The following is a 23,051-nucleotide window of genomic DNA, read 5'->3' on the forward strand; positions in this document are numbered from 1 at the left end:
CTCTCTCTCTCTCTCTCGCTCTCTCTCTCTCTCTTTCTCTCTCTGTCAGTGTGTGTGTGTGTGTGTGTGTGTGTGCGTTGTTCATTATAAGTAGGGCCTAACAGGATTCTTTAAAAAAAAATAGCATTGTTTCTTGTAGATGGACACCACTTAGTAGTGACAAACAACATTTAAGGTTTTTAAAATTAACAAATAATATTAGAAGATATAGTTGAAAATTATGTTGCAAACTGAGAAGATCTTTCTGCCAGCGGAGACGTGATGACAATACCTGATCGGTTTGATCTGCATGCATCTGCTTGATATCATGAATTATGTAATTGATGATGCTTTGCCATAAGACGCACGGTAATTGGTGGAGAGCAGAGAGGGAAATAGGTGGCATGTGCTATTTTATATATACAGTATCTCACAAAAGTGAGTACACCCCTCACATTTCTTCAAATATTTCATTATATCTTTCCATGGGACAACACTGAAGAAATGACACTTTGATATAATGTAAAGTAGTCAGTATACAGCTTGTATAACAGTGTAAATTTACTGTCGCCTCAAAATAACTCGACACACAGCCATTAATGTCTAAACTGAAGGCAACAAAAGTGAGTACACCCTAAGAAAAAATGTCCAAATTGGGCCCAAAGTGTCAATACTTTGTGTGGCCACCATTATTTTCCAGCACTACCTTAACCCTCTTGGGCATGGAGTTCACCAGAGCTTCACAGGTTCCCACTGGAATCCTCTTCCACCCATTCATGACGACATCACAGAGTTGGTCGATATTAGAGACCTTGCGCTCCTCCATCTCCCGTTTTAAGAAGCCCCAAAGATGCTCAATAGGGTTTATGGCTGGAGACATGCTTGGCCAGTCCATAACCTTTACCCTGAGCTTCTTTAGCAAGGCATTGGTCGTCTTGGAGGTGTGTTTAGGGTCATTATCATGTTGCAATACTGCCCTGTGGCCCAGTTTAAGAAGGTTGAGTGCACGTTTTCAGCGTCATACCAAGAGGTTGGCTTTGGAAAATAGACGTATGAATACTGCCAGCATTGCTGCAGGTCTTGAAGGGGTTGGGGGTCAACCTGTCAATGCTCAGACCATATGCCACACTCTGCATCATACTGGTCTGCATGGCTGTCGTCCCAGAAGGAAGCCTATTCTAAAGATGATGCAAAAGAAAGCCCACAAACAGTTTGCTGAAGACAAGCAGACTACGGACATGGATCACTGCAACCATGTCCTGTGGTCTGATGAGACCAAGATAAACTTATTTGGTTCAGATGGTGTCAAGTGTGTGTGGTGGCAACCAGGTGAGGAGTACAAAGACAAGTGTGTATTGCCTATAGTCAAGCATGGTGGTTGGAGTGTCATGGTCTGGGGCTGCATGCATGAGTGCTGCCAGCAGTGGGGAACTACAGTTCATTGAATGCTAACATGTACTGTGACATACTGAAGCAGAACATGATCCCCTCCCTTCATAAACTGAGCCGCAGGGCAGTACTGCAACATGATAATGACCCCAAACACCCCTCCGAACGACCACTGGCTTGCTAAAGAAGCTGAGGGTAAAGGTTATGGACTGGCCAAGCATGTCCCCAGACCTAAACCCTATTGAGCATTTTTGGGGCTTCTTAAAACAGGAGATGGAGGAGCGCAAGGTCTCCAGTATCCACCAGCTCCATGATGTTGTCATGAATGAGTGGAAGAGGATTCCAGTGGCAACCTGTGAAGCTCTGGTGAACTCCATGCCCATGAGGGTTAAGGTAGTGCTGGAAAATAATGGTGGCCACACAAAATATTGACACTTTGGGCCCAATTTGGACATTTTAACTCAGGGGTGTACTCACTTTTGTAACCGGCAGTTTAGACATTAATGGCTGTGTGTCGAGTTATTTTGAGGGGACAGTAAATTTACACTGTTATATAAGCTGTAAACACGCTACTTTACATTGTATCAAAGTGTCATTTATTCAGTGTTGTCCCATGAAAAGATATAATGAAATATTTGAAGAAATGTGAGGGGTGTACTCACTTTTGTGAGATACTGTATATATTTTTATCTTTCCATTCACTGCAGTGCAGGGCCAATGAGCAGTGATTAAAAACGTATTTAAATCATAAATATTACCATAAATAATACGTTAAAACTCAAAGCTCTGGCCTGTAAGATGTCCTGCTGTCTCTCGTTCATTATCTTCTGTTGCTCGCTCTTGGTTCTCTTAAGCTGGATTTATAAAAAGGAGCTAATGCACTGCTTTTATTCTTTAAGAGCAGAAAAGCCACTATTTTTTATAAGTCTTCTGTTGTTTGCTGCAGCAGCCCATTATTGTAGTACATCCATGGGAGAGAACGGCTCACAGTGGGGCTTCTGGTTTGTCCCCTCGTCCATCCACCCGCTGTTCCTCTCCCAGCTGTCCTACTCTGCAGACCTGGCCGTCGCTGTCTTCCTTACCTTGACAGGTGAGAAAAAGAACACTTTTGTTATCATGTCAATCTTGGTTTCACTTTTGTGAGGAGATGGGTGGATTAAATATGACAAGGAAAAGGGAGACAGGGTGCATTCAAATCCTGGTTCCAATAACCATATTTCCATGCTATTCAGTAAGACAGAAATAGATTTAGGATGTCCCAATAGGTTACATGATGCTATGACAAATAAAAACAGGGAGATGTTCTACTATATATGGTTATATTTTGCAATGTGCCAACATGCTTTTTTGGCTGTTCTAACCCACAAACCTCAAGGTGCAGCGGAAGACAAGTCACACCAACTGAGCTGCCGAGAGCACTGCAATGGATGTATGAGAAAAAGTTTAAACTTCAAGGAGCAATGTTATTTTCTTTTCTTTTTGTTGGCATTTGTAATGCTTTATTTATAGTGCAGAGAGACAGAGAGGAGAATGACATGCAGAGAACTGACTGAGCTGTCTGCTGCGAGGACTTAGCCATAGGGGTGCGCCCCCACGACGCAATGTTATGACAAAATAGTATGTCCCAACGGTAGCATACTTTTTATGGATAGTTGCAGTATGTAGTAGAGTAAAAAGTATGAGTAGAGTATGCGGTGTGGAATGCAGTGAGTGACAAGGAAAACAACAGTGCATTGATCCAGTCCAAAGCCTTCTGGGCTAACCTCGTGCAGTCATGCACAACTGCTCTTTCTGGGGAGCAAAGACCCAATTTGACAAACAACCTGTGATAAACTGCTGCATATTCTTCCCCTTGCCACTCTAATGGCTACCCTTTCTCCAGCTGTCATGTCGGTGCTGGGGAACGGCATAGTGTTGTTAGTCTACTACAGGAAAAGAAAGAAGCTCAGACCTCCAGAGCTCATGACCATCAACTTGGCTCTCTGCGATTTTGGCTTCAGTCTCCTGGGAGCGCCATTTTTCATCATTTCCAGGTACAGAATACTTTGCTATGGACCAATGAGCAGCCAGGCGTGAATGCCGGGTTGCTCAGAACATAATACTGAAAAATGAAATGTAGACCAACAGCCATTTGTCAGGGACAGAAGGTGATGATCCATTAAGCATGGAGGACTAAAGCCCCTCTCTCCCTCTCCCTCTGTCAGCCTGTGTCATGCCTGGGTGTTTGGGGAGATGGGCTGCCTTTGGTACGGCATACAGGGCTTTGTGTTTGGCATCGGCTCTCTGCTCACCACCTGTCTCATCTCTGTGGACCGTTGCCTGAAGATCTGTTGCTTAAGATACGGCAAGTCTGACATCTTCTTCTAATGCAGACCTGAATTGTACAAAAATTATTACAAAAAAGGCTGCACCCATAAATCCAGCCGACTCTTCCTGAACATTTCTTTGAAGCTATTTTTGTTTACGCAAAACGCTCTCACACACAAGCTCATTATTTTCCTTACAAGACACTCATTTTCTTTTATAAATGTATTGATTTAAATAATTATTGATTTTTTAAAGGCCAACCCGTGATTGCATAGTTGAAAACATTCCCACATGGTTTGGGGCAATATTTTCCGACACATGATGAGCACACTGATTAAAATGTCATACTAAGGTCATTAATGCTGGGCGTACACAAGAGGACCCTCTTACATCTACAGCAGGGGTGTCCAAACTACGGCCCACGGCTGATTTTAAAGATATAATGTAATATGGCACTTTTAATTTTTTTTTTTTTTGTTAACCCACTAGTGCAGGTGTGTCAAAACTGATTGATTGGCCCTCGGCACATTTTAAAAATATAATGTAATATGGCCCTTTTAGTTTTTAAATAATTTAAATGCATTCATTATATTACAAAGGAATATGTTCCATAAAAGAAAAAGAGCACCAAGCCCATCCCAGAGGATGGTCATCAGATTAAGCCTCTTAATTGTCCTCTCAAAGTGCACCAGATTCATGCATTTCACTTTAAAAAGTTAAAAAAAATCTCCCGGGGGAGCATAGCAGGGTCGGGAACTCGGCTGGCTACTATTTTCACTCAGCTAGACATTGGAGGCAATAGCAGAAAACACTGGGTGTCTGAAGGCATTCAACAATAGTCAATGATTTGGGCAGCGCTGATATTGGAGAGGCAGGGGTGGATTACTGCACGGGCACACCGGGCACAGGGGGGCCCTAAACCAGAGATACTGAAAGTAACTTGTCATGTTGCATAGTCAAAGAGCTCAGTCACTCATGTCAATAACAGGGTCCAAAAAGGAATAGCCTAGATATAAGGATACTCGTTAAAATGTAACAAGATAGAAATCATCATGGGCCCCTCAACTAGTAGGGGAGAAATACAACAGCGACCTGTGTCCGCCTGGTGAGGCACTTATTTCGGATACTTTTTCACAGAAGCCTCGGTGGAGAACCAGGCTGACAGCCGCGCAACCTGAACACTCTACCGTCAAATACAGGGTTAGGAGTTAAAGTTATTGGGGGATGAGATCAGCAAATAAAGCTGGTCAAATAACTAAAGGAAGTCCCCCGCTCGGAATATTTAATTAACTTGTTTTTAATTAAATAATCACAATCGCGTTTGCGGAAATAATATTAATCTCAAAAGGAATCTAGTTGTAGTCTTGCAATATGAGACCCCTGTCTTTTCAAAATCTCACCCTGTGACTGAAAACTAATGACTAGTTGTCTTCAGGTGTGAGTTGATTGTCTTTAGATGTAAGAGGGTTTCAGTCTTCAGTCTTTTCAAAGTCTTTTAAAAGTCCTCTAGTGTAAGCCCAGCATAAATTGTTTGAATTGTCCTTTCCTCTATAGGTCAATGGATTGAGAAACGCCATCTGTCTTTGTCCATAGCGCTGGTGTGGGTTTACACATTCTTCTGGGCCTTGCTGCCGGCTTTTGGCTTTGGAAGTTATGGACCAGAACCTTATGGGACCAGCTGCACCATCAACTGGTAAACTCGGAATGAATTCACAGTGCCACTTGCTTGATACCTATACATACACAATCATCAGCTGAAATCTGTTCTGTGTATTCTCTGATTTGTATTCTTCATGTATTTGCAGACAAAAATTAGAGCCATAACTGTATCTCTATTTCAAGGTGGAGAATGAGGTCGTCTCTAAGTGACAGAATCTATATTTTCCTCATCCTGACATTATGTTTTGCAATTCCTACGCTGACCATCGTCTTCTCGTACTTGATCATCTTGCTGACGGTGAGGACAACTGCAGCTTCATGACACAAAAAGGGTGGCTGTTGGGGATGTGTCTCTATCCTGTTATTATTTTTCTTTTAGTTATTCGTTAAAAGACACTACTGTGGCACCCCCTGGTGATGGTTGCAGGCATCAATACATACCCATACCTCCTCATGCATCCAGGAGTGGAGATAACTAAACAAGACAAATTAGTAAATGTCCTACTCGCCATACATTCATTGTGAGTCAGTTGTTGTCAGTGAATTGCAAGCTTCTTTAGGAATATGTACACCTAAAGCAAAGTTACAACCAAAGTCTATAGGAAAATTGGTTACAGCAGCCTCTAGGAGTTTGGCAATAAAGTCATTATTTTGCAGCAATAAAGGAAGATGCCAAAATGCACCTTTATTACAAACAGCACCTTAAACACATGTGTCACATTGGTCATATGAACTCGCAATTACCCAGACACACTGGCCACACGGCAAAATAACCTGCACATTGACGGCTAAATTGGGGGTTTGCGGCTGCTCCTCCAAACAAAGATGTCATTAGAGAAAAGCCAATCAGGGGTGAGGAGTCACGCAATGTACCCACATCCAGTCATTCCTATTAGCCTACGCACTCAGGCTGACCAGAAGCTTAAACCATCAGGATAATTTAAAGGATGCTATAAATGAAATAACTATTTAGTCACATGGGGTTTTTAATATACATCATGACATGTTACATAATAAGGAAGTAAGTCGAGCACTTGTGAATTGTGAATTAACAGATTTTTTGTATTTGTCAGGTCTACAGATCTAATCGCACTCTGGCATCTATAGCGCCCTCCTTTGTCAGTCACAGCAGCAAAGACGTGAGACTTGCAAAGGTAAACTCTAGTGGGGATATACTGTATTTGCCATGACATACATCCAGCAGCAAAAATAAACCACGTGTTCATTTCAGATAGCTGCTGTGGTGTTCACCACTTTTATCGTTTCCTGGATGCCCTATGCAGCTGTGTCCCTCATATCAGCAATTATTCCCAGAGACGAACAAGAGGCACAAGGAACTTTACAAACTGTGGCGGAATGCCAGTCCACTGGTATGACCTCTTGCTCTTCAAATGCCCCCAAGATCCCAGACATCCCGTCATTGGTCAACTGGACTGCTACAGAATATTACAGACAGATCTACGACAATCCTGAGAACAAGTGGAGCGGTATGAACAACATAACTTCAGCATCCATCAAGTCCAGCCTGGATGAGGTTGCTGATCTGACGAACAGGAGCGCCCAGCCATTCTCCAGTCTGCCACCTGTGTTCACGCTGATCCCTTCTATGTTTGCCAAGTCCCACTGCATGATCAACCCTTTTATCTACCAGATAATGAACCGAGAGTTCAGGGATTACGTTTATCTGATGATGTTTGGCAAAGTCAAGGCGGAGAAAAGGAGAGCGCAGAGGAGAAAGGAGAGTGAAAGTAAGGAGCACCAGTGAACCAAACCAACTTAAACTGTTTCTTGTCTTTTAGGTTTTTCCTAAAAACACAGCTGGGCCACGTTATAAAGTTTATTTTTCTTCTCTCCCCTTTTAAGGAAGCATCAGCCTCTCCGAATGCCAGAGCTGGAAGAGCAAAAGGAGCATCCCTAGGTCCCCCTTGGTGGAAAGTAAAAACAGCAATCTGAAGGAACAGAAGAACCAAAAGAGCATTAGAGGAGGGGAAACAGACTCCTCGACTGAAAACGATACTTTGGAGTTAGAGTCCTTGAATGTTGAAGGCCTGGAGACAGAGATACACTGCAGCATCAGAGTCCACAGCCAACTACCCCACAGTCAGTCAGTCATATAGATAGATAGATATATGGATGGATAGATAGATAGATACATAGATAGATAGATAGATAGATAGATAGATAGATAGATAGATAGATAGATAGATAGATAGATAGATAGATAGATAGATAGATAGATAGATAGAGTAGCCTACTCTTAGCGCAAGCAGCTTTAATAATGAATGCAATTTACAAAAATAAATATTTTTATTTATATAAAAATGTTTAAACCTGCAGTGTGTAGAATTTTGGGTTTTATTTCCTAGCAGATTTTGTAGAAAGTAATTATAATATCCATAAGTACATTTAATTTAGTGCATAATAGCTGATTTTTTTTTTTATTATTATTTTTTCCCTTAGAAAGGGTCTCATATATGTCCATATTTCTGCATATTTTGGACCAAGGCCTAGTGCCGCCATCTTGAAAGTGTCATAGTTGGAATGTCATCAGGTGCATTGTTTGAAATTTTGAATTGTTCTTGTCCTTGAAGGCCACTGTAGCTTCTGTTATTATTCTAAAGGGTTGGGGTTACCCAGGGAGTGTTGCATTCTAGAACTTTGTAGAACTTACTTGATATTACACACTGCACCTTTAAATCATAATAATTACTGGCTTGGTATGGATTTTGGTTGTACAGTAGTTCCCAGGTTTGCCATGTTTACAATTAACCCCAAAGTGGAGGACCACTTTGTTCCAATGCTTGAATAAAGTCTGGCAACTCATTTTATAACTCTTTTCACAGATAAAATACTCTGCCTCAACTTTAGAAGATAAAGAAATACCATTATTGTGTGAGTGAGTTAGCTTTAGAGTCATGCAAATTAAATACATGGTGGTTTTCATGTAGGCTAATCAAAATACCACAAACCAAATTACATGCTGAAAGTGGGGCTTTCTGAGATCTCTGTCTATATTCTTGGGCAGGTGCCTGAATTGTTATTAATCTAGCTTTTATTATATTCAGTCCAGTTTAAAAAACTTCGTGATATTACAATATTGTATTGGAGATTGTGTTTATCACTCACGTTTTTTTAGTCTGTCATTTTGTCTATCATTGTCTGAGTCTGTATGTATTTGTGCTTATATGTGCTGTTTGTGCTTATATGTTTTTTTAAATGTTCCCAATTGCAATAAAAATTGCCCTTGGGGCAATAAAGGTTTATCTCATCTCATCTCACGTTTGGTTCCAAATTTCGTCACAATCTGAATTATTTCTTGTTAAGTGTTAAAAGCTATTCCCCTGCGATCACACAGTTAATGGACCAGCGCCCCTATAGTCGAGTATTTACGGTAGCCGTGATCTTCCAATCCCGCAGCACTTGATCCTGCCTGCGGTCACACCTTATTGTTGCCAGGACTACAGCGACGAGGTGACACTGGCTTTCTTTATTCATTCAAGCTCTGCGTCTTTTTCTTCGTTTACTTACTTTTTTGCAAGACATCTTACCGAGACACAGGTCCATTGTTGCCCCAGTGTGAAGCCTTGCTCGCAGCCCATGTCGAGTCGCTTTTGGATGTTTTGTTGCGCAGGGTGAGGGAGCCATCATCTGCCGACGCTAAGACCTCTCAGCTTTAAGGATAACGATTCTTATTTGGAGACGGTTATACGATCAGGTTAGTTACCAGCGTTTTGTGCGCACGGCTCTCTGGTACGTGTTTTCATCTTCTTATAATTGATCCAGCCATTGTATTCTGTTGTAGCAAGATCATTCCCGTCCGTGTTCATGCCAGATCTGCAGCGCTTTAGGTTTCCATACCATAGCATGAATCCTTTGTTGGGGGCCAACACGCATCTCCAACAGCATCCGCAGCAAAGCCAAGCCTCCGGACACCCTGACTCCCCCTCAGGCCTCCTGCCCGAATCCATCTTTGGTCCGGACCCGGCGTCTTTCCTACTGGTTGATCAGTCCGGCCCTGGGCCTGATCAAGGTGGGCCTGACTTCACCGCACCCTCTCAGATCTCACCTTACCTCCACCACAACCACAGCCAATTCCAGCACCGCGCCGCAGTGCCGCATCCCCCCGCAGCCATGGCTCTCAGAAACGACCTGGGCTCCAACATCAGCGTCCTCAAGACTCTCAACCTGAGGTTCAGATGCTTTTTGGCCAAAGTGCATGAATTGGAGCGCAGAAATAAGATTTTAGAGAAGCAGCTGCAACAGGCGTTGGATGCCAACAAGGGCTGTCAAGGTGGATGCTGTGAGGGCAGGGCGCCATCCCAGGAGACAGGTGTGCAGACCGGATTTGCCGGGACCATACCTCTCAGGCCTGGCTCCCTCCCCTTCCACAACACCAACAACTCAGCCAGGAGGCCTACCACCCTGTTCACACCACCCCACACAGCAAACTACCCGAATACAGGCTTTGAAAACACCACTTCAACCCAAACAAACGCCAGCTGTAACCCATCCATCACCATCAGCCAGGCCTCTCCCTGCGTGGACTCCCCTGGTTCTTTTTCTAAAACCTTTAACAACACCTGCTCCACCAACCCTCCTCCACGCTTCCTCCCGGGCACCATCTGGTCCTACAACCACGCCCGCAAGTTTGGCCCCAGTTCAGAGCGCCTTACCAGCCCAGGAGTGTCCTGGTCACAGCCTGATGGAGTCGGGGTCCAGATTGACACCATCACCCCTGAGATAAGAGCCCTGTATAACGTCCTGGGTAAAGTGAAGAGGGAGAGAGACGAGTATAAACGCAGGTAAATGGAATGAAACTTTTTATTACACTTGTTTCAGGCCTAAAGTAGTATTTATGCAGAGCATGGTGTTGTCCTTTAGCTTAAGTTTTGTATGTGTAATGCTCTACTTTGGAGGAGTGACTATAGAGCTGTAAAGCAGCTGCAGACCAGCTGTCTCCTACAGAAGCTGAGTCAGCACAAAGCCTCTCCATCCATCACCTCCAGCCTGACCCTGCATCCACTTCATGGCTGACCACAGAGGCAGGTGCTGCTACTAGAAATACAAAAATGAAAGTGTCATAAGCTATATATATATATATATATATATATATATATATATATAAACAAGAATGAAGGTCAAAGCTTGGCAGGCACGTTAAAGGACCAGTCTGTGGCACTATTGTCACTTTAAAGCTCACGAGGTGTTGACTCACCAATGGGTGGCTTCATTTGAAGAAATATTAGGGAAAATACATCCAAAAACAAAAGTCATGTTGATTGTCCTGCAGATGTTTATGTTGTGAAACATAAAGTTAAGTTAACTTAAGTTAAGTTAACTTAAGACTATGAAACCAACCCTATTAAGCTTAAACAGCACCCAGAGTGATTTTACTGGCACATGTGGACTTAAGTATTTCACAGCTGTAACGCTCACAATTTAAATTGGATCTAAGTCATCTAAGGATAAATCATTAAGTAGATATGAGTCATTTTGTAAGCCAAAATGCCAAACAGTCTGTGGTTCTAGGCTCTCAAAAAAGTATTTTTTTGTTGTTATTGTCCGTCATGTCATGTCACAAACAATTAAAAAAAAAAAAAATCAGCATTTTGAAGATGTCACCTTGTGCTCTAGGAAATGTCATAGCTATTTAACACTATTTTCTGACAGTCTGTGGACAGAAGGTCAAATGGATGAATCAAGGAAATAGGAATTGTTAGTTGCTGCCTTAGCATCATGTAACATTTCGATCAAAATGTTCACTTATCACTTATTCATCGTCAGTTTGCAACAATGTTTTTATCACATCAAATCTGGATCCTCTTAGACAGCTGTCTATGTTCTCACATCACGTGTGAACTCTCTTCTAGGCCGTATTTTCCATTTAAAAGTCTTGGAGAAAAAAGCTCACACCTCAGATTACAGATTATGTATTAGTGAATAACAGTAGCCCCCATGTTCCAGCCCATTCTTCATTGAATTCCCTCATATTATGGCCATATTAACAACCATGCAATGTTCTCTGAGGGGATCCTGACCACGGTATAGTGGGCTCTTTATTAACAAGGGAGCCTCTACACATAGGGACGTTAGAGTGGCTGATGTACAGATTTCTTGTCAGAAAGTTTTTCATTCTTCTTTCATTCCCTGAGAATCAAGTTGTGTGAAGGAAAGTGACCGTGTCAGTGCTCAGATCAAGGGCTGTTCAGCCTCTCTGTAAGGGGTCTGAGCATCGGTTTACCTCAGTACTGTGGGGAACATTAAAGCCTTTTTCCCTAATTAAAACTCACTCCTGCAGATTCATGGCCGTTATGTTGTCAAATACTTTTAACAGTACCAATTTAATTATGAAATGCCCTTCGTTGCCTGTTAGTCATCTTCATATCAATAAGAACCCAAATTCCCCTATGAATTAATTTATCTTAAAGCTTTTGATGCAATTCGCCCAATTTTTCAAACCCCCTCCCCCCCAGCACTTTTATCCATTTTACTGTTTATCTTTTATTCAAGGACACCCCCCCCCCACCATGTCCCTGCCCCTCATTCCCACCAATCTTTCATGTTCTCTTTCTCACGTAAAGCCCACTCACCCAACACCTCTCTTTCTCTCTCTCTCTCTCTCTCTCTCTCTCTCTCTCTCTCTCTCTCTCTCTCTCTCTCTCTCTCTCTCTCTCTCTCTGCCCCTCTTTCCTCATACTGCGCATCCCCCTCTCCACACTCCTAGCCGTATCTGCAATGCAGCATGCACTGCAAGCTGTAACTGCTGGACAGGGGATTGGCTTGCAGAAGGAAGCGCTTCTCTGCTCTCTGTTCGCTCTAACCTTACTGATCAAACAAGCGCCACTCCGTGGCAACAACAACAACTCGACTCAGACTCAGTTTCCTTCAGATGAAGAATTCCCTGTAGATCTCCACGTGCCGCAGCATTCTGCATTTAAAGCAGCATTTATATAAGAGGCTACAGACTCTGCAGTGAGTGGTTTCCAATGAGCACGTGTGCTGTGTCACAGAATCTGAGATCACATACAAGATCTGTGCTCAGGCTTTTAAATTAATTAGAGTTCAGATTCATGGGCCAATCATCTAAGCAGCACCATGGCAGCGTACAGTTTGTCACGCAAGCGATTTGTCATTGAGTGAATAAAATCTCTGACTCAGTTTTTCCATTTACACCCTGTTGTTTCATGCAACCAGATTTGTATCCTAAAATAATTTTCACTGAACTACATTGACATTTTATTGCCGGATTCACAAGCAGTCAAATGGAAATTTAGTTGATATTTATGTGCATGTAAAATGCAAATCCAGTTTTTCAGTTGCAGTTTTATACAATGATTGTAAAGGAGCCCATTGGAGATTTATTGTTAATAAATAATGGTTATATTTAGTGTTAGTCATTGTGTATACTTATACACAATATATACAAATTTATTTTAAATTCAGCTTTGTTAACATCCATGTTGTCGTCACTGTCGTTGCTGGTGCATTGCTGCATAACTTACAGTATATCAGTGGAATAGCGTCAAACCATTGGCATGAAAATGTATAGTACGTGAAAAATTGGCACCCAGTCATTGAAAAACAGCATAACTGGAGGACAAATATTTCACTGGGAACCTTTAAGTTAGTTAAGTGTCAAGATAGAAATATTTTATCTTTAAAGAAGATGACATTTTCAGCAATAGTGCTAGATATAGAAGTATGCTTTATATTAGCTAATTGTAGATATATACCTGTATATGTATGTGTGAGTCAGCCGATACTTTGCAAAAATCTGAAATGCAGCAATGAAACTATAGATTTGAAGTTATTTTGAAAAAGTGTCACTATTACGTAGAGTTCCAGTCAGTATGTAGGCCTACCCTGGTCACAAAAAAATCATAAAAGGGGTCTGCATATATATTATCTTGTATGGTATGTGTTTATGTCAAGAAACATGTATATCAGCTGATGTATTTTTTTAACTCCCAAATATGGGTATAAGTATCGGCCTCACAAATCCAATAGGCCGGCTACAGTATGTGCTGGATAACGAGTCCTGTGTCTGCTTTCTTGGCCAGTACTGTACTGTATCGTCCGGTGATGTAATGTATCGGGATGCTTTTGATGGATGACACCCGTAGCCTGTATGCTCTTTGTTAATCTATTTCTTCTCTGTTTGCATTAAGAAACCGACTAAAATACTTTTCACTTCTAATATCGGTGTGTCTCTCAGATGGGAAGAGGAATACACTATGAGGATGGACATGGAACAGAAAATTGCGGACCTACATGAGGTATCAATATGTTAGCCTGTGTGTGTGTGTGTGTTGAGTAGTACTTTGTAAACTGCTAACATTGATTTTTTTTGGTAAGTTTAGTTTAGCAATACAGAGAGGGTCTGCTGCAGCTGCTTTGGTGGCTAGCGGTTAGCTCTCCCTCAGCTGTCACTGATGGTTACCTTTTTGCAGACAACGTCACTACTACACTGACATCCTGACTGGTACCAAGCCTTTGTAATTGCTTTTCTGTTTTTCTTTGACCACTGGCATCAAAATATTAAAGTGCACAGACCATTCTCATTAAAAAGTCATAGAAAATCATTATCAAAAATAGCGTTATTTTTGATCTGTCACCTGCAATCAGGTTGCTGTCGGCATATTCAAACTTCCTGCAGCTGGGCCTTTGAAGATTCAATGGTGTGTTGATTTCCTGCGTGTGTGCAGCCTGGTTAGGTAGAGGCAGGTGTGTGTGCGCGATATGTACGCATACTTGTGTGCCATTGCCAGTAATCTTTACCTGACCCAGTTAAGTTGAAACATTACAGTGAGACCACAAGCAGCAAAGCAGAAAGGCCTTGGCCACTAAGCACATATGAATAAGTCAACAGGCAGAAGAGAATTATGATGCCATCAGACAAATTTTTAGCTCCCTGGAGGAGATTATGCTTTGAGGATTTACAATGCTTCTGTGCACTTTGCCCGTATAGGCTTTTTATTTTGTTGATGAACTCTGCTCCTACAATGTAACCTGCGATCCAGTAAAAACAGATGGGCCCACTGTGTTTGTCAGAGCATGTCTGCACTTGGTGCTTACATTTACATGTGCATTCTTCCTTTCTGTGTGCAGGACCTGCAGGAGAGTGAAGGCTGTCAGGACGAGCTGGCTCTCAGAGTTCAGCAGCTGAAGGCAGAGCTGGTTCTCTTCAAAGGCCTCATGAGCAACGTGAGCACAGCCCACTCATATACAGTCATATGAAAAAGTTTGGGAACCCCTCTCAGCCGGCATTATAATTGACTCTGCTTTCACGAAAAAAAGATAAAAGTGGTATGTCTTTAATTTACCAGGAACAGCTAAGTACTGGGATGATTTCCAAACAAAGATTTTTTGAAAAGCAGTATTTGGTTGTATGAAATAAAATAAAATGTGAAAAACTGGCTGTGCAAAAATATGGGTACCCTTGTGGTTTTGTTGATTTTAATGCCTGTAACAGCATGTAAAACTGATGACTTTAAACGCAAAATTGGTTGGATTATGTTGTTAAGCCTTGAACCTCATAGAATTGTCTGTTTAATCATGAGAAAATGTATTTTAGGTACCTAAATGCAAGTTGCACTTCTCTTTGACTCTCTGCTGAAGTGAAACCGAATGGGATCATCAAAACAGCTCCCAAAAGATCTGAAAAACAAAGATTGTTCATTGTCATGGTTTAGGGGAAGGCTACAAGAAGCTTTCCCAAAGGTTTCAATTGTCAATTTCGACTGTAGGGAACGTTGTCAGGAAATGGAAGGACACAGGCATAGTGGCAGTTAAACCCAGGCATGGCAGATCAAGAAAAAAACAGGAGCGGCATAGGTGGAGGATTGTGAGAATGGTTGCACACAACCCACAGATCACCTCCAAAGGCCTGCAAGAACATCTGGCTGCAGATGGTGCATCTGTACATCGTTCAACAATTAAGCGCAATTTGCACCAAAACATCTGCTTTTTATAAAGACCAAATAACTTAATTTTTGTCTCATCAGTCCAAAGCATTTTCTTCCAATATGAAGCTGGCTTGTCTAAATGAGCTTTTGCATACTCCATGCAACTGTATCTGTGGCGTGGCCGCAGAAAGGGCTTCCTTCTCATCACCCGGCCATACAGATGTTTTGGTGCAAATTGCACTGAATTGTAGAACCATGTACAGATACACAATCTGCAGCCAGATGTTCTTGCAGGTCTTTGGAGGTGATCTTTGGGTTGTGTGCAACCATTCTCACAATCCGCCGCATATGCCGCTCTTGTACTTTTCTTGGTCTGCTAGACCTGGGTTTAACTGCAACTGTGCCTGTGTCCTTCCATTCCCTGACAACGTTCCTTACAGTAGAAATTGACAATTGAAACCTTTGGGAAAGCTTCTTGTAGCCTTCCCCTAAACCATGACAATGAATAATCTTTGTTTTTAAGATCTTTTGGGAGCTGTTTTGATGATCCCATTCGGTTTCACTTCAGCAGAGAGTCAAAGAGAAGTGCAACTTGCATTTAGGCACCTAAAATACATTTTCTCATGATTAAACAGACAATTCTATGAGGTTCAAGGCTTAACAACATAATCCAACCAACTTTGCGTTTAAAGTCATCAGTTTTACATGCTGTTACAGGCATTAAAATCAACAAAACCACAAGGGTACCCATATTTTTGCACAGCCAGTTTTTCACATTTTATTTTATTTCATACAACCAAATACTGCTTTTCAAAAAATCTTTGTTTGGAAATCATCCCAGTACTTAGCTGTTCCTGGTAAATTAAAGACATACCACTTTTATCTTTTTTTTGTGAAAGCAGAGTCAATTATAATGCCGGCTGAGAGGGGTTCCCAAACTTTTTCATATGATTGTAGGTCATCATACATACTCACAACTGTGAACATTCATTTATCATATAGCTCTCTGCTTCTTAATGGACGGACTGTGACAATATATATATAACTAAAGTAAAATTATTATTTTAATTTAACAAGAAACCTCTTTTTAAAGATTTTTAACTAATGGATTGATTGTGACATCAGAAACAAACCACCTTTTCAGTGTCCATGGACCATTTACTAACTGATAATAAGCCACAAACTTTGGGTTGCCATGTTGGTTGCAGGAGGAAACACATTTCCGCAACTCAATGCTTAGAACGGCAAAGCACCTGGTCCATTGTCCATTTATTTATTTACACCTTATTAAGTTTAACACCTGCTGACTTGATCAATTATTAAACCTAAACATTACATGCATTACTAATACTTAGAGCGGCATTATCAAATACAAACACATGTGTATAATAGGAAACACACAGTCATGCTAATGAAGTACACCCTAAAGTTGTTCCCCATTGCTTATAAATGATCCATAAAGAATGAGTGATTAATCCATTTACAGCGGACAGCAGTGATGGATTAACATGACTAAACAGTAGATAGAGGGATTTATTCCCTTTACTCTGTTTTATCTGTCTCCTTCCATCCTCTCTGTAGAACTTGTCCGAGTTGGACAGTAAGATCCAGGAGAAAGCCATGAAGGTGGACATGGACATCTGCCGCAGGATCGACATCACCGCTCGTCTCTGTGACGTGGCTCAGCAGAGGAACTGTGAGGATGTGATCCAGATGTACCAGGTACCAGGACCCCACCACTTAATGAAGTCCACAGAGTCACTTGCTGTGAATGTATGTCTTGTATATTCATAGCCCTGGTCTGAACTTTTCAGGTTCCGAACAACCAACCATCATTAAATTGCCGCCGTAAACAAACCCCACTGTCCTTCAACGGTAGCGAGTGTGACGAACCCGTTAGCACCTCTGAGAGTGACGGGGGCATGGTCAAGGAGGAAGAACACTGCGGCTCTTCGGCCAATCAGATCAACGAGGAGATGCAGAGGATGCTGAACCATCTGTGGGTGAAAAAGGATGAGATTAATGTTAGCGTCCTTCAATCTCGCATTTATCAGGTTTCAAAGAGTGTATTTATGTTTTTATTTTCAGGCGTGAGTGTGAGTTTGAGGACGACTGCGACAGTTTGGCCTGGGAGGAGACTGAAGAGACGCTGCTTCTGTGGGAGGACTTCCCAGGATGCACTCTGCCTCCTGACCCCACACACCCACCAGGAGAGGTATGGCTGTGGTCAAACCACTTCTTTCATTGTGCTCAGCTCCCAGCTCTGGTTTCTTAAGGAACAGACCTAGAGTTAGATTTAGGGAATGGACAAAACAAAGGCATCACCAAGACAACGTAATGCAATCCAGTACAACCTTGGCTGCAACATACTGTGCAGTAACTTAGTGAAGCATGTTTAAAGTACACTTTGACAATGTGTGAGAGAGGTTGATTCAGCTCTGTGGTTTTTACCATGTCTGTAATAATAAGTTCTAATAATAATAATAATAATAATAATAATAATAATAATAAGTCAATCAGTGTTCATACTTGATCAATACTATAATTCTAGCCAGTATACGCCAATTAAAAGCAAAAAACAAGGGCAATCATAGAAATGCACAGTTATGCACAGTTATTTATTTATTTTTTACACCTTTATAAACCATTCACCCAGCTGCAGGTTGATACTATATGTTGATCGATGCAGTTCTGTCTCGGGCAATGAGTCAGCCGGATCTCTCACCGCTGAATCTCACTGACCTTCACTGCTCTACTGCAGGAAAATACACACACACACACACACACACACACACACACACACACACACACACACACACACACACACACACACACACACACACACACACACACACACACACACACAGACATATGCAGTGTCTGGCCTGAATTGGTGTCCAGCGTGTTTGTTTCAGAGAAATGCATGTGGGTATTTGTTTTCATCCCCAGGCTGTGTTGTATTTAAATGCTCTGTTGTCCTGTATAAAGGGACAGTGTGAGTCAGTGAAATTTGACCTGATGGGAACACAAAAGCAGCTGTGCTTTGGTTAATTGTGTAACTTCACTTAGATGATTAGTACACAAACACATGTTCTGTTTACTGTGTCGCTTCATTCCATGACACGTTTCGGCGTCACCAGACATACACCAAATCTCTCTTCTCTCTTTCTCCACAGCAGGAGGACTGTCTGGAAAAGGTGATTAATGACACTGAATGTCTTTTCAAGTCCCGAGAGAAGGAATACCAAGAGACAATTGACCAGATTGAGGTCAGACACTTGCTCCGTATCTTTTTTTTGTCTGTTAAATAATTTCCCTGTTCATTTTCGTTTCTGTTTTTTTTTAAATATTTTTTTGTCCAGGTCTATAGCCTTTCTTATATATTCATACGTATGTCTTGCATGCAATTTAGTTTGGTGCAGTGCAATAATTTCTATAATGACTCAGGTGACACTGTCTCTGATCGCTCCATCCCCTGATGGTGCATCATGTTGTTTTGATGAATTCCTCACACAAGAGCCCCACAATTAATGTCCTTATATATTATTTGTTTTAATTGTTATGGTGATCAAACATCTCTGGAAATTATGCTTGATATAGACATGTCAAAAAAAACACCTAATAGTTGTGTAATTGTTATTGGCAAACACATCTGCAGCATTCGAAATTTGACATTTTGAAAATATCTGACCACATGTTTTCCGTCTCCAGCTGGAACTGGCCACAGCAAAGAGCGACATGAACCGACACCTGCATGAGTACATGGAGATGTGCTCCATGAAGAGAGGTCTTGATGTTCAGATGGAGACCTGCAGGAGGCTCATCACACAGAGTGCAGAAAGGTAACAACACACTCTCTCACTGGCTTTCAGTCGACATTATCTATCTGCCTAGTACGTCTTCAGTTTTCTAGAATAACATTTAACTTTAAGTACTCCTATAGCATTTATAAGTAGCAAACATTTGATTTATAACATAATGTAATGTTGTATGCAGCTTTGTCCAATTTCTTTTTTCTTTTTCATGAAACCTCCATAAAAGGTTTATCAAATCTCTCTTAGAAAAATCACTGCAAACTCTAGGACCTGCAAAAACAAAACAAAAGCTTAAAAAAAATTACTTTTCTCTTCCCAGTAGCTACCACATTAAAAGAACACAAATGAAGATAAACACATGGAAAATCTGTGACACATTCTTTACTTTCTTCCTCACAGTAGCCCTGTAGGACCTGCGCCAGCTGAGATCGGCGACCAGAGAGAGAACGAGAGGTCTTCAGCATCTCCACCTTCGTCTTCCTCCAGCACTGGGCGGTCTTGACACTTCCTCTCCCCCGGCAGCAGCAGCGATGGGGGCTGAGGTCATGTGACCGCCACTGCATCCAGCTACAGCACCACGCCAACGCAATACACACCTGTTTACATTTGAACCTTATTCATTTAACTGAGTCACAATGTTTATTCTTCCCCGTTGTCCACGCAAAGCTGCTTTGGTCTGAGGTGACATTGAGCACTGACACTGTGATCGAGTGACAGAGAGCTGGATGTTTGTCATAGTTACAGTGAAAGATGCCACTATTCTTGGAGCTGGAACCTTGTCGTCTGGTGTTTGACAGCAGCAGTTAAGAAAAGTGATTCTTATTATGGATTGTACTGTGAAGATTCAGACGGTTGTAGATACTGGATTTATTGTAAGAAAATGGGCCAGTGTCCTTGTCTTGTGGTCGAGGCAGTGCAATGCTATAGGCTGTAGCATGATTCATTCACTTCAAAAACAATAAATAAATATAAAATTGCATATGTAACTCATCAAAGAACTAAGAAAAAACCTATTGTAAGATCACTCAGACCTCATTAAGTACATTTCACACAAATGTACAGACCTATGATTTACCTTCTGCCAGTAAACAAACACAAAGAGGGAGCAGGGTAAGTGTAGATAAGTGTATTACTGAGTTGATTGGATAATGGGTTTGGCATTGATATTCATGAGCATGAGTCTTTTAAAATATGATGTCATGATTCAGCATTTAACTGCCCAACCGCTGCAGAACCTGCGCATGCCTCGTATCTGTACACTTACAGATTGAACCACAGGCAAAGCAATCCTTAAGTCATAAACAAATCAGAGCATTTGCACATTTAAAAAAATAAATCTAAAACAATAGCTGTGTGTATATTGGCCTCTGTCCACTGTGTAAGTGTAAAGTGGAACTGTTACAAAGAATCTACGATTAAATGACCAAGATTGCTCATCATGTCACAACATTTCCATTCAAGTTACAGTTAATTTTAACAGTACGTTGGCAGCGAGCATCAGCAGGGGTTTTGCATCGGCTCTGGAAGACAAACCAAACCAACATTTGCAACCCTGGTACACAGAAAGAAATTTAGGTAAAGATAGAAAACCCACAAGGTTATCTACAACATGTCATAACAAAAAACAAACAAACATCTGAAATGCCTTGTACATCACAGATGAAACTGTTGTATTTTCCATTAATGGTGCTTCATAAGAAACTCAAAGGGGTGTAAGAGGGAAGCATGATTCTTTTGAATGTAGCCGTAGCCTCCATCTTGTGCAGTTAAGATTCAGTCTGCACATTCCTAAAGCTTCTCTAGCTTTGGCGTTGGCTCCTAATTATGTCCTCGGTGTCAATGACACTCAGATAAGACAATGTACGATTAAGGCTCAGTGACACTCGTGTGTCATGTGGCTGTTAATAGTTGGCTTTTTTTCAGCTGTAATGCTATGCTATGATTAGATTCAGGGCCTGTGTTGTTGGAGCAGAAATGCGTGGTTGACCAGATAATTTTAATGATTGTAAAGGAAGAAGAAGAAAAGTAAGGTCATGACTTAATGTAAGCTAGCCGTTGAGTGCCAAAATAAAAGTGGTCACATAGTGAAAATCAACCGGATATATATATAAAAAAAAAAAAAAAAAGGCTAAATATAGCTGCCAAAGCTATTTTACCAAGGTGCTTAATGTATATAACTAAACCTATTTTTGAGCCTGTAAACGTTTGCACATAGAAAGGAAGAGCAAATCAACAATATATGAAACAATCAGCACTATAACTTGTAAAACATGTAAGAACAATGTCGACACGCTGGAAATAGAAAACTATATTTCTTCTATTTCATATTTCCTCATCTTTGACATATTGCAGGTTGGGTACTAGAATTATAAATTAACTCAAACACATACCGCATTTTTTGTTTTTTTTATGTTTTTTATGTGCACATCTAAACTTGAACTCACATACACTGCAATAGCAACAACATATATTAGCGTACTGACGTTAATGTCAATGCTCTATTATCAGACACTCTCATCTAAATGTAGTCCTGGCTGTAGTTTTATGTTGTGTGGTTGAACCAGGCTAAATCTCTCTCTCCTGTTTCTACTACACCTCACAATTTGTTTCAATAATAACGACATTAGGAGGAAGGATTTGAAGCTTCTATAAACTTCTGCATGTGTGGCTGTAGGAATCAGCTGATTGCTAATCGCAGTATTTCACTACTGTCTGAATACAGAAGGAGGATGTCAGAGTTAAACTGTGTGAGACGAATAACTTCCAATTGTATAGGTTCTACTTCCACGCACTGTGAATGAGTCTCTATGTATGCATGTGCCAGCGTGTGTGTTATGTCTGTACAGTGAGTGTTTTTAAAAATACTTTTAATGGGGCAAATGTACAACATGAAGAAGAAGGATGTCCAATGTCCAATTTGACACTTAATTGAAGGGAAAATTGAATTTGAGCAGTCTTTTGACCAAAAATCTGAGAGGTTGTAGATATTTAAATCCAATTACTATGGAGTTGTTTTTTCCATTGGTACTCTTTCTTTATGATTGTATGTGTTTGCCAAATAAAGTCAATTTTAAAATAGCTCAACTTAAAAAAAAGAAACTTCTGAGATGCAAATGCTTTAGCTAAATGACTGTACGATGGCTTTGAAAATATACTGTACGTGTAAAGGAAATATGAATATGCACTTGTGTTCAAAGACTGCAGAGGAACAATGCCTGTAGTCACACAGCTGAAAATAAACATTTAGATTAAGATAAAATTAGACGAAAGCTCTGTTTAGCTTTTAAGCGGAAATAATTGCGGTTCATGACCAGTGTTTTGTCACTTCTTTCATGTCTTCACAGAGGAGAGCGCTTTGCCTCAAAGTGTTTAGATTCAATTGGTGTCACGTCACTATTTGATGATAATCCCTAGCGTTTAATTGATTACTCCAGATGTGTGACTATGCATCTTTGAACATAAAGACACTAACTTAGGCAACAAAAGCTTCACTGCAGAGCTACAGTATGTAATGTGTCAGGAGAGACTGAAAGAATAAAAGATGCAACTGAGCAACAAGGTTATGTCTGATCATTTAAAGATTTTTTTTTTTTAACATGAATATATTAGTTTAAATTAAAGGATTTCAATAAGTCCCCCACTACTGGCTATAAGCGTGGCCGGATACCACAAGGAATAAGTGAGTGAGAGTTTTTCTTTTCAAAATATTATTTTGTACACAAATTTGCTAAAAATCCGAATCGTAACTGTCACTGTCAAAAAATATCCACACCTCCATCTTGTTGTTTGCACCAGTTCTTTGTTACATTCTTCGTCAGTTTTTACTGTTTGTACGGAAAGTGATGAGGCTTTGATGCAGACGTGTAAGTCAGAGCCGTTCGAGGATGGGCCTGCGCGTGAGAGCTGAATGTGTAAACAGGAGAGCTGCAGACTGGTGGAGATCTGTGTGCGGGGGAGACAGGAAGATGTAACAGGTAAGGAAACTGTGACACAGAGG

General features: G+C 41.1%; 2 protein-coding genes across 2 annotated transcripts; both read left to right on the forward strand.

Moving 5' to 3' along the window:
- Nucleotides 1-2,337: 2,337 nt before the first annotated feature.
- Nucleotides 2,338-7,451, forward strand: opn9 (opsin 9; the record flags this gene model as incomplete). The annotated part of the gene is made up of 8 exons (XM_080039602.1): nt 2,338-2,458; nt 3,251-3,401; nt 3,573-3,712; nt 5,230-5,368; nt 5,518-5,632; nt 6,408-6,488; nt 6,566-7,082; nt 7,198-7,451. 8 exons carry the CDS (start codon nt 2,338-2,340, stop codon nt 7,449-7,451), a joined length of 1,518 nt encoding a protein of 505 aa, XP_079895728.1.
- Nucleotides 7,452-9,159: 1,708 nt separating this feature from the next.
- iffo1b (intermediate filament family orphan 1b) lies at nt 9,160-19,556 on the forward strand (the record flags this gene model as incomplete). The annotated part of the gene is made up of 9 exons (XM_080039051.1): nt 9,160-10,136; nt 13,550-13,610; nt 14,443-14,538; nt 16,821-16,961; nt 17,054-17,238; nt 17,328-17,454; nt 18,419-18,508; nt 18,951-19,081; nt 19,454-19,556. The coding sequence occupies 9 exons, from the start codon at nt 9,160-9,162 to the stop codon at nt 19,554-19,556; spliced, it is 1,911 nt and encodes a 636-aa protein (XP_079895177.1).
- Nucleotides 19,557-23,051: the final 3,495 nt, after the last annotated feature.

Source organism: Ammodytes marinus (assembly GCF_949987685.1).
Source record: "Ammodytes marinus genome assembly, chromosome: 13".
NCBI classification, from domain to species: Eukaryota; Metazoa; Chordata; class Actinopteri; order Uranoscopiformes; family Ammodytidae; genus Ammodytes; species Ammodytes marinus.